Source organism: Leucoraja erinacea, chromosome 3, assembly GCF_028641065.1.
Source record: "Leucoraja erinacea ecotype New England chromosome 3, Leri_hhj_1, whole genome shotgun sequence".
Classification (NCBI taxonomy): domain Eukaryota; kingdom Metazoa; phylum Chordata; class Chondrichthyes; order Rajiformes; family Rajidae; genus Leucoraja; species Leucoraja erinaceus.
The window spans coordinates 97,458,248-97,471,023 of record NC_073379.1 but is presented as its reverse complement, the minus strand read 5'-3'; the positions used below and the strand labels follow the sequence as shown (position 1 = coordinate 97,471,023).

Here is a 12,776-nt window from a genome sequence, read left to right as displayed (position 1 = left end):
CATAAAAGAGAAGGTGAGGGTATATTGCGCGGGAGGGTTAATAATTGACAATATGCTGCTACCTGCCCGCTGAGTTAAAAAGTTCCCACGGTAGACACGATACACAGTTTATCGTGAGTCTAGCGTGGGAACTTTTTAACATTGCACTGGCGCGGGGGCTTTGCACTGTCTTCAAGTCGGCGATGGCTGCAGGTCAGTGCAGTCACCGGAGACGTCAGGACCAATTGGACGTCGACCACCAGGCCCACCGCAAGCACGGAGAACCCAGAGACCCACAGCCAACAGCAGCCCAGCCCCGCTCCAACTACAGAGGAACCTGGGTTGCGGATGACGGGGCGCAGCTCGGGGCGTCGTAGGGGCCCATCGGGGAGCGGGTTCCTGTTGGTCCTGATGTCTCCGGCCACCTGCTATCCTCCGGGAACTGTACCGCCCTTGCAGGAGAGTGGGGTTGTTTGCAGTTGCAGAGGGAGGGGGCAAGGGCGGTACAGTTCCCAGTCTCAGCTCCAGTCCAGGGGGGGTGGCCGGAGACGTCAGGACCAACGGGACAGCGACTCCCAGGCCCACTGCAAGGACGGAGATCCCAGAGACCCACAGCCAGCAGCAACTCCAGCCCAGCCCCGCTCCAGAGGAACACGTAGGGGCAGAAGCTGATGGTGTGCAAGGTGTTCTTGGGGTGGCGCATCCCGGGCTGTGGGAAACTGCCACTTGTCGCCGTAGCGGCCCATCGGGGAGCGGATTCCTCTGGAGTTGGAGGGGGAGGGGGGTATTGTGCTGTTTGATCGCCCCCTGCTATCCCAGGGACAGGGAGACACAGCGGCTTTTTAGACTGGTGGGCTATCACTTCCAAAGTTCTGCCCACACAGTCAGTACACCTCTCCTACACTGCATTTCATACAAACATTTATTCTGCAAGAAACAACGACATTGAAGACTCAAACTCGCGACCGAGTAACTGCCTGGATCAAGGCGCAAACTCGCGACCTTGCGGATATGAGCCGAACACTCTACCACTGAGCCAGCCATTAAAATACGCTAAAAAATTTCCATTCCAAAGACCGACAAATTCTGAATTACGAAAAGTGTCTGGTCCCAAGGCTTTCGGATAAAAGGTTGTGCACCTGTATCAATAATATAGTCCTCCTGAACAAGTAACAGTGGGAAAAAAATGTAATGAATCATTCTTGAACAATTACATTGTTCTTCAAGAGCGCATGTTCCTATTTCATATGGAACATGTTATCAGCCCCCATAAAATAAATTCCTGTAAACAGCTGGCAAACTTCCCAGCACGCTGTCCTGCACCCTCACCCGCGCGGAGATAACGGCCGCCGCAGCAATGTTATAGAACTTCAAGGAGCCCAGCGGACCTAAGCACCAGTTTAAAAATGCTAATTGACAAATTTAAAGAAGTGAAAGTTAAGAAGCCAAGAAGTACAGAAGACAGAACAGGGGTGACATCATTCGCAGCGTGAGCAGAGGCAGGCAGGCAGAGCCATTGTGGCAGCGTGCGCAGCGGCAGGCAGGCAGATCGTTTGTGGCAGCGTGCACAGAGGCAGGCAGGCAGAGCCATTGTGACGTCATCAGCGAGACCATCTAGTTTATTTACCAAGCTATTTAAAATTTTTGAACATTTTCGTAAATAACTTGGGAAATAATGCATCAAATTTTCAGATGAGGTGATTTTTGACCATGGCGTAAATCTCTTATCGGCATATGTAAAAATTTCACCGTTAGCGCTTCGTGTTTTCATTTACATGTTTAAACTATAATGTTTTATTCTTAATGTTTTATGTTTTATTCTTAATTGTTTACTGTATGGCGTATTGTTACTTGCAAGCAGAGCACCAAGGCAAATTCCTTGTATGTGTACATACTTGGCCAATAAACGTATTCATTCATTCATATAGAACCAAAATGAGGAAAAATATGTTTACTCCTAATATTGTGATGCTTTAGAAGTCTCCATCCAGCCGCCTGTGGGATGCTCAACTATTGAGTATACTTAAAACTAAGCAAGAAAGATTTAGGACCAAAACTAATTAAGGTATATACTGTATGAATCAGGCAGGAAAAAGGTCTTGAAATGGAGAATCAACCAAGATTATAATGGATGGCAGAGTATGTTAGAGAAGCCTTGTGGCTTATTCGTGCTCTCAAGTCCTGCTGTTTCCGACACCTAGATTCTAACATCTTTAAAAGAGAAACATCATAAACCAGGATAAATCGTTAAAATGAACATGTATTGGAGCTGCAGAATAGTTTGGAGAGGAGAGAAATGGAATACAATAGGAAAAGGGGACAGAAACAATGAGAAAGTCACAGACAAAAGGAGAAATACAGAACTGAAAATAAGAGTGATATACATTAGAGAACTTAAGCAGGATGACTTTCTGACTATTCCTGTCCAAATTGGTTCAACCGAGGAAACAAGGAGGTGGAAACTAGGGATGGATGGTAGGGAGGGAGCCAGTCAGGGTATGAGGAAAAAGAAACAGAAATGAGAGGGGCTCATAGGATTCAAGGATTGATGACAAGATACGAATGACAAGAGTTGGAGATATTTTCTCTCATAAATATATCCCAAGACTTCAACTAATTTCTGTGATTTGCTGTAAAGTCAAGAAATTTTAGATGCAAACTAGGTATATTGCTAGTGATATGCTGGCTGTGATTTTTTTAATTAAGCTTTCAATATTAATCAAGTTTTACATTAATACTAACAGATAAATGGAGATAACATGGCTTGAATGAATTTAACAGAATGAAATATCAACTTACTTGGAAACATGATCGAAATCAATATAGATGTCCAGCATCTGACCACCTAAAGTATATCCAAAGGCTGGGCCCAGAACTGACATGCCACTTCCAATACCTGCAGTGTATCACAACATGCATATTTAATTAAGACTTTAACTTCTATAATGTTAAAAATGTTTGCAATTCAATTACCTTATCTCTCAGTAATTATACTTTCAGATACCTGAGCTCAAAGTTCAAGAACTCCATAACAGCAGACCTGTAAGGGGTCAAATGGTGGCAATAGGAGGTCCAGAAGTGTGGACAGAGGCCAGATAAAAGGCATGAATGGCAATGGATTTGCAAGGGGTCAGACACTAGCAAGAAGAGATTTAAAAGGGTGAGGAGCTCACCAGCTATTTAACATAGTAAGTAAAGCTTGAAAATGTGACTTTTGTTTTCCAATAATGTGATATAATTTACAGCGTTAATCATAGTAGTCTTATTCCAGAATGCCACAATTTCACTAAAAATCAGTGATCTTCGAAGAATGCATAACATAACTCAAGCAGTCATGTAATCATACCGATATAAAGGGAAGTTTTATCATTCGGAACACTGTCATCGAGGTAAGCTGTTCCCAGTGTGTACAAAGGGGTTCCTCCAACTCCATGCAACAATTGTCCCAGAAGAAACAGAAACAGAAAATTGGATGCTTTAGAGGAATTGCAGTCTTCTCCGGTGGAATTGCCATTGGAAAATCCACAGGTATCTGAAAAAACCCAAAAACAATTATCTTTATCTTAATAGTTTAAAAGTTAGATCTCAGGAGCTTTCTTATCTTTATGTTTATGTTTTATAATTATTTTCTCAATTTATTCTATAACAAGCATAATGCCATTAGTTAACCACATACTAAATTACACCACATAATTTGCAATAGCACCCAAACTGAATAATAAATGCTATTGAGAAGAGGCCGATTATAAATTATTAAGTTATAAATTAACAAATTCCTTTGATCTTTAAAATAATCCAACAATCTGAAAATAGTTGGCAGAATTTGTCTGATTACATAGCCAGTTTATCAATCTAATCTATTTAGTAGACACACACAATTGATTTTTCTGTTAACAAAGATCAAGTTTGTTAAAGAGTGCATTGCACCAAGGTGGCCTTCTGTTCATAGCAAGTTCCAGTATAAAACCTGATGCATAACATCAATGGTAGGGATATCAATGTACACCGAGTGTATATACTATGTATACAAAGTGTAAATCAGATAGCAATTTCCAGTGAACATGGTTAAAGATGGAAATTTGGGGAATGTTGACCCGAATCTATAGTTGCATTAGAGCAGCATCTCACCAACGGCACACAAATACATGGAAATGGATGAAGAAATGTTATTTAGTGGGGAAATAAAATTGAAATTCAACAGAAAATGGGGCTATTCCAGTGCAAGTAGATTTTTTAATGGTTTGATAAACCTTGATAACTGCCAAATAACCTCAGTGGCAGTGGAAATTAACTCTTACAGATGTGGATATACAACTCTCAGATTTTGATTATTTCTGAAGCCAGATCATTGAATTAAATGAATTAAATTACACTTCCTAAATCGGACTCTGCATGGCTCAGTGCAAGTTATTCAATCTGATGTGTTACGTAGATACACAATTATATGTTCTTTCGATAAAGTTCAAGATTGTTAGCAAAGTGCACTGCACCAAGGTGGCTTTCTAATTACTGCAAGCTTCAGGCATTAACTGACTTATAGGATCGATGGTTAAGCATAATTGTAATAAGCTTTCATGCACTGCTGCCCATAAAGTTCAGCACGTTGATTTAACATATGGTGTTTAATTAGATTAATTTTAGTAATGTATAGAGCCAGTAAATAATGCTAATAAGTCATTACATGGCACAGACAAAACCTTTAACAAGGAACTGCAGATGCTGTAAAATGGAAGGTAGACAAAAATGCTAGAGAAATTCAGCAGGTGAGGCAGCATCTATGAAGCGAAGGAAAGTGGCAACGTTTCGGGTCGAAACCCTTCTTCAGACTGATGTGAGGGGGGGGGGGGCAGGAAGAAGAAAGGAAGAGATGGATCAGCGCACTGGCTCCACTTCCTCCTCTTCCTTTCTTTTTCCCGACCCCACCCTCACATCAGTCTGAAGAAGGGTTTCGACCCGAAACGTTGCCATCTCTCCATAGATGCTGCCTCACCCGCTGAGTTTCTCCAGCATTTTTGTCTACAGACAAAACCTTTATTACCTGCTTCACACTTTCATGTGCAGAAAAATACACCATATTCAGGACCGGGACCAGTTAAGGAGGAATTAGCAGGGTTGTCAGAGGTTACATCTGGCACGCAAGGGTCTGATTATAATTGATGGGAAGTGGGTGGAAGTTGCGTCAGAGAATGGAACATGAGAGGTGGGCACAGGGAGGGTGGGACTTCTGCCATCGCTGGGGAAGTATGGGTTTCCTTGATATGGGTTTCCTTGATAATCATAACCTGAGGTGGGTGGGGAAGCAGTGGCAGTGGCCAAAATTCTGAGACCAGATCAATAAATTGGGGGTGGGTGAGTGTAGGAGGATCAGCAGGATGGTTATCACATGGCCTTAGCATCAGTGGAGAAGAGGATGGAAGGTCAAGGGATGCCCAAAGAGGGCAGGTAAGTTACAGAAATTAAAAGGAAACAAAACAGATCAGATTCCCAGTCCAGTGGTGTAATACTTCAGGTATCTGTTAAATAACATAAAAGGTACAGCGCAGGAACAGGCCCATCAGCGCACAACGTCCATGCCAAACATGAAACCAAGATAAATTAATTTAATCTGCCTGCACGTGAGCAATTGTCCCCGATTCCCTGCATATTCATGTATCTATCTAAAAGCTTCTTAAACATCACTGTCATATTTACCTCCACCACCAACCCTGGCAATGTTCCAGACACCTACCAAGACATCCAAGGAGAAAGGTTCTGACTGTTTACTCTCTCTATGCAAATCAAATCATAGTCACTCTTAGAGTGTCCAATCATGTCCACATCTCAAAACAATGTGACATAATTTGATAATGTTCCAAAGGTCAAATATCTCCAGCAGTGCACTTAGAAATAAAAATAGCTGATATTTATAAGTACACTCATACACTCATGACTGTGCAGCCTAATACCAATTCAACTCAATTTACAAGTTCACAGATGATATTACTGTGCTGGGCCGAATATAAAATAATGGTGAGCTGTAGTTCAGGAAGGAGATTGAGAACCTATAACCTGCTGCCAAGACAACAACCTCTCCCTCAATATCAGCAAGGTAAAGGAGATTCTGATTAACTTCAGGAAGTGAAGCGGTACACACACCCTGGTTTATGTTGATGGTGCAGAAGTAGAGATGGTCGAAAGCTTCATGTTCTTAGGAATAAATATCCCCAGCAATTTGTCCTGCAACAGCCACATCAAAGCCATGACCAAGAAAGCACACCAACACCTGTGTAACAACCCTCACCAACCACCAACTTCTACAGATGTGCCGTGGAAAGCATTTTATTGTGATACATCACAGCATGGTTTGGGGACATCTCCATCCAAGATTGCAAGACAGTTGAGGGTGTAGCCCAGACCATCACCCAAACCAACCTCCCTTCCATGGACTCCTATCTACTGCTCACACTGCCTCGACAAGGCCACCAGCATAATCAAGGCGCAGTCTTGCCCTTGTCATTCCCACTTCTCCCCTCTACCATCACGCTAGAGGTACAGACGTTTGGAAACACATACCCTCAGTTAGAGGCCCAGTTTCTTCCCAGGTGTGCAGTCCTGACCTCCCATCTACCTCATAGGATACCTCTGAACTATCTTTAATCAGTATTGAACTTTATCTTGCACTAAATGTTATACACTTTATCCTGTATCTGTAAACTGTGGACTGTTTGATTGTATTTGTGTATAGTGTTTTCGACGACTGGATAGAATGCAACAAAACATCTTTTCCCTACACCTTGGTACACATAACCATATAACCATATAACAATTACAGCACGGAAACAGGCCATCTTGACCCTTCTAGTCCGTGCCGAACACATAATCTCCCCATGTTCCATATACCTGCGCTCAGACCATAACCCTCCATTCCCTTCCCATCCATATAACTATCCAATTTATTTTTAAATGATAAAAACGAACCTGCCTCCACCACCACACAGCTACCACTCTCTGAGTAAAGAAGTTCCCCCTCATGTTACCCCTAAACTTCAGTCCCTTAATTCTCAAGTCATGTCCCCTTGTTTAAATCTTCCCTACTCTCAGTGGGAAAAGCTTATCCACGTCAACTCTGTAATCACATGACAATAATAAACTAAATTAAGCTAAACAATAAAAAGTTGCACCCAACATCCACATTTCTTGGTCATCATGTTTCCGCATCAGAGGAAATTAAAGCCAAAAATGAGATTCACAGTGAAGCAATTCAGCTTTAAGAGATCAGAAATGGAGACAATCGTGGCGGGCTGCAGATGTATAGTGATTTTAAATGGTTCAAAATACTAGTATGATATTCACAAAGTGAAATGTTTTCCCTCTCCCCACTATAACCCTGAACATCAAGATCACCTTCCACAAATTAGAGCCAAATTAGGCAATAGTCAATAGACAATAGGTGCAGTAGTCCATTTGGCCCTTTGAGCTAGCACCGCCATTCAATCTGATCATGGCTGATCATCCCCAATCAGTACCCCATTCCTGCCTTCTACCCATACCCCCTGACTCAGCTATCTTTAAGAGCCCTATCTAGCTCTCTCTTGAAAGTGTCCAGACAACTGACCTCCACCGCCCTCTGAGGCAGAGAATTCCACAGACTCACAACTCTCTGTAAGAAAAAGTGTTTCCTCGTCTCCGTTCTAAATGGCTTACCCTTATTCTTAAACCCTGGTTCTGGACTCCCCCAACATAGAGAACATGTTTCCTGCCTCTAACGTGTCCAAACCCACAATAATCCTACATGTTTCAATAAGAACTCCTCTCATCCTTCTAAACCAGAGTATACAAACCCAGCCGCTCCATTCTCTCAGCATGAACGGGGTATGAACGGGATACTGATTGGGGATGATCAGCCATTATCACATTGTATGGCGGTGCTGGCTCGAAAGGCTGAATGGCCTATTCCTGCACCTATTGTCTATTGTCTATAGCCCCTTTATTCAACTGTAACACCGACACCTCCGATTTACCCTTCTCCCTTTCCAATTATAGATTAAACTTGACCATATTATTGGCTCCTTAACCTCAAGTTCCTTTATCAAATCCAGTTCATTACATAACACTAAATCCAGAACTGCCTTTTCCCTGGTAGGCTCCAATACAAGCTGCTCTAAGAAGCCATCACGGAAGCAATCCACAAACTCCCTTTCTTAGGGTCCAGTACCAACCTGATTTACCCAGTCTACCTGCATGTTGAAATCTCCCATAACAACCAAAGCATGCCAATTTTAATTCCTGATTCAACTTGCACCCTATATCCAGGCTACTGTTTGGGGGCCTGTAGACATCCCATTAGGGTCTTTTTACCAAATGCAATTCCTTAGTTCTATCCATACTGACTCCACATCTCCTGTTTCAATGTCACCCCTTGCAAGGGACTGAATTTCATACCTCACCAACAGAGGAACCCCATCCCCTCTGCGTACCTGTCTGTCTTTTCGATAGGAGGTATACCCTTGAATATGCAGTTCCCAGCCCTGGCCCTCGTGCAGCCATGTCTCTGTAATTCCCACAACATCATACTTGCCAATTTCTAACTGAGCCTCAAGCTCGTCCACTTTATTTCTTATACTTCACGCATTCATATACAACACTTTGACCTGGTATTCACCTTCCCTCTAATTGCCCCCCCCCCCCCCACAATTTAATTTAAACCCACTTGTTTAGTGTGCACAAGAGAATATCTTTACTGATCAATAAACTATCTGAATGTTCCAATTATCAACATTTTAATGTTCACAAGCCAATATTTCTTGCAAAGCTATTTACTGATAGAATGGATAAGAGTACCACCTTGATTACAGGCATTAGCATTTTCTTGTCCTTTTCAAAGGTCAGGAACTTTACTATGCACTTAAAATACAATAACTCTTCCTATTTATCTCTAAGATAACACTAAATGATGATTGCAACAGTCTTTGGCACAGAAATATTCCAAAATATATTGTCGGATCACAGTTTAAAAATTATACCTTATCACCAATAAACAAATAATATTTTGAAAAACTTTCTCCAACCTTATCTGCCTCTTCCAGATTTTCAATTGAAGATTGGCAAATTAAGCGTCAGCACTCCTTGTAGATATTGAACTTTTGATTAATTTTGTTACAGTAATAAGCCAGTTTATCTCCTTGATGTACCTGAACATTTTAAGTTCATATGAATAGAAAAAGAATGCGATTTTCAGTAAATCAGCTTCTTGAAGTTGGCCGCTGACAATTACATGTCAGAACTATTACAAGGATCTGTAACCTACTGTAACAGAGCCTTTTATCCTAAATCTGATGATTAACCAGATTTTGACATGAAAGACATTTTGCTATTTCTAGGTATGCTCGCAACGCAGCCAAGAGCTGGGAATTAACAATGAAAAAACAGCATTGGCCTTTCAGTGTAGCTGCACCAGTTAACATACATTCAATTTATGTTTGCATTATAATTTTCAGGAACAGAAACCTTGTACAAAGTGCGAAGGTTGTTGAAAACAAGCAAGCAACCATTGCCTAGAGCTTACAATGTGTACTAAAACACATGCTAAAATGGTAATGCACAGGAGACCACTGCCAGATCTTCCATTCACAATTTTACAATTCATGACAGAGGCTTGAGCTTACAAATGTTATTGCTTGCCTTAATAGCAGAACATTAAGTGCTTTTGCTCAGTGGGAATTATCACATCAAGATATATAACCAAGTAAAGAGTGGCAGGAAGGAGATGGGGGTGGCTACCACAAAATCACCATTGGATAAACAGTCACTGACTTGGATGGCCTTACCTGGAATAAATGAGCATCGGAGATTTCTTGGTAGGAATGAACTGCAGGTTCACGTTTACACAGAAGATCGACACAAATGCTGGAGTAACTCAGCAGAGCAGACATCTCTGGAGAGAAGGAATGGGTGACGTTTTGCATTGAGACCCTTCTTCAGTCCGGGTCTTGACTCGAAACGTCACCCATTCCTTCTCTCCAGAGATGCTGCCTGTCCCGCTGAGTTACTCCAGCATTTTGTCTCTACCTTCGGAAATTTCTTGATGGTCTCTGGTGATAGGCTCCCTCCTACACGAGTTAAGGCCTATCTATCCATTCAAGGCATTTTCAATTTCTCTATTATGTATTTGTAAATGAATATTCGGCAGTGGCAACAAACATGGATGTCCTGCTTTTGAAGCCACTGCTGGGGGATTCACAGGGATTAACAGGTGCATGGAACCAATTCTACTATTTCAGCTTATACATGCTAAGTTCTAATCACATTTTGCCTGTGAATTTCAGCTTCACATTGATTACCTCACATAAAATGTCCACTTTGCAATATCAATTATTGTTCTATGCACCTCCTTAACCAATCAGAATGAAGAACACCTACTGAGTCACATAGAGTCCGACAATGGAAGAGTAAATTCAAAAAAATAATTAAATAATAGGTGCAACAGAAGTAAAGAAAAATACATTAATAAAAGTAAATCACAAAAGTAGATCATTGAGATCACTCATTCATTGAGATCATGCCTGATCTTTTCTGCTCAGCACCTCCTTCCTGTGCTCTTCCTATGTCTCTTAATTCCCTAAATATTCAAATATCCACTGAAGAGAGAGAAAGAAAAACAAGTTGTGTTTATTAACTTTTTAAATGCCAACAATCACTGAAGTGCAAAGTAATGTGACGCTATGTATCTAGACATATATTTTCACTGTTGGTTAGAACAACACCAACACACACCTGCCGGCCCTGGAAGAGATCTACAGCTCTCGTTGCCTGTGGAAGGCTTCATGCATACTAAAGGTCTCATCTCATCCCGCACATCACTTGTCTCTTGATGGACCTGCCCTCAGGTCCATCAAATCACACACCACAAGATGAACAAACGGTTTCTACCCCAAGGCCATCACCACTCTGAACTCTGCACTGAACACACAGCCCCCATAGCCAATATTTGTACTGCCACAACACTATACTGTAAATATTGCACATTCTGACGACGTTTTCTTGCTGTTTTTGTTATTCGTTATTATTTATCTGATATGTTGGAGCTCCGCACGGGCAGTGCGCCTGAAATTTCATTGTATGTATTTGCAATGACAATAAAGTGTATTATTATTATTATTATTATTAAAAGTACTTGACTGAATTTGCCTTAACCAAAATTTGCCTTTGCCTTTGTGAATAGAAAATATAATGGTCATTTATCAAGTTAGTTTTGCAACTTCACCATCAATATAGCAGAACTTTCAATGGAGCAGATCAAGGAAGATCCTATGATTTCCATGTTTTAACGACACATTTGCTGTCATAAGGGATTGGTCGCTGATTTACTCTTTAATAAAGGTGAGGGCCAATAATTTTACTTTACACTCACTTCCAAATCTGCGATGGCCACAGAACAAAATTCTGACATCATAGCAGGTAAGTGTTATTCAACAGAATAATTGAACCCATTGACTCATTAGACATGAACATATTAACATAAATTGCACATCAAAAAAGGTGCAAAATTTAGAGAAGTTAGCTTGCTATGTCTTGATCAAAGATTAGCTGACTTCCTTTTTTATCCCTTCCTTTTATTTTTTTGATACCGGTTTCAAATTATATCGCATTATCTTATTTAAACTATGTAATAGGAGCATTAAAAAAGTTGTACTTCTCAAATCCAAAGATATAAACAGACCTCTCATTTGAGCACCATGATTATAGAGGCCACTACTGAAATGCGGAAGACTAAACACTAAAGATCCCAATCCAAGCATAAAAGCTGAGAAGGCCAACCACCGTGGTTTGTGTCCCTTTTGTCCATAATAAGAGATAAAGAGACATAAGGCGCAGAAGGAGATATCATAGCCAGTAGAAATCAATCCTGCGTAGAAGCTGGACAAGTTGTATCGCTTTTCGATCGTGGAGAGGTTGACATTGACTAGGCCATTCACCAGAGCACCTGGAACAAAAAGAATATTTATTACTTTAAATATATAAAAACAGGGAATATCTCAATAATAATAATGCAGTGACATCAAGCAAACAGCATCAGTGCCAACATTCCCAAAATTCACACACTAAGACGAGCATCTGCAATTGAACCTAGCGTGTAGGATAGAGCTAGCACACGGATGACCATTGGTTGGCGCGGAATCGGTGGGTTGAAGGACCTGTTTCCTTGCTGTATCTCCAAAACTAAAATTAAAATCACTTTCTTTCCTCACATCCCTCGGGAAAATTATTGATTTCTTTCTTAAATATATTCAGCAAAAAATCATCGTCCATTTTTTGGGCTACTTAACTTCTATATATGCTATAATACTTTTCTATTAATACTAATTTAATTTTAATTTACTTTGGACCCTTCATTCTCTAATATATCTTGAAGATTATTTATGCTTTTTGCTGTGAAGTAACTAACTATGTTTAATTTATCGGCCATTTTTATGGAAAGGAAGTTATAATTTGGGGCAATAGTATAGTAGCCATTAGTACAAACAGGAAGCAGCTTTCAAACTTCCCAAATATAGCAAGCAGAAATTAATCTTTATTGTATGATTAGATGTCATATTATTTAACAAAGTAGCAGGTAAGAGATTGTCTCGTCAGTGTAGTGGCCATTTGGCTTTATTTTGCGTGTCATAAATTATGGGGATCGTTGAAGGTTTTTCCGGGAGTCATGAAGCGGTCATAAATAATATGTACCCAATCACAGGCTAAAAGTCTCAGTAGCTTGCATTTTCAGTCATTTGCACTACATTTTGCACATATATGGTAGGTTTTGCCTGAATACC

The 12,776-nt window shown here is 40.8% G+C and overlaps 1 protein-coding gene across 1 annotated transcript in view; it reads right to left on the bottom strand.

Annotated features, from left to right (window-relative positions):
- The window catches only part of LOC129695862 (solute carrier organic anion transporter family member 4C1-like), a 104,022-nt gene that overhangs the window by 72,406 nt on the left and 18,840 nt on the right, over nucleotides 1-12,776 (bottom strand). Inside the window, exons 2-4 of the mRNA XM_055633267.1 lie at nucleotides 11,678-11,941; nucleotides 3,326-3,511; nucleotides 2,779-2,875 (exon numbers count right to left, since the gene is read on the bottom strand). Of these exons, the coding sequence (XP_055489242.1) occupies nucleotides 2,779-2,875; nucleotides 3,326-3,511; nucleotides 11,678-11,941 (547 nt within the window). The remainder of the gene's footprint in view (nucleotides 1-2,778; nucleotides 2,876-3,325; nucleotides 3,512-11,677; nucleotides 11,942-12,776) is intronic.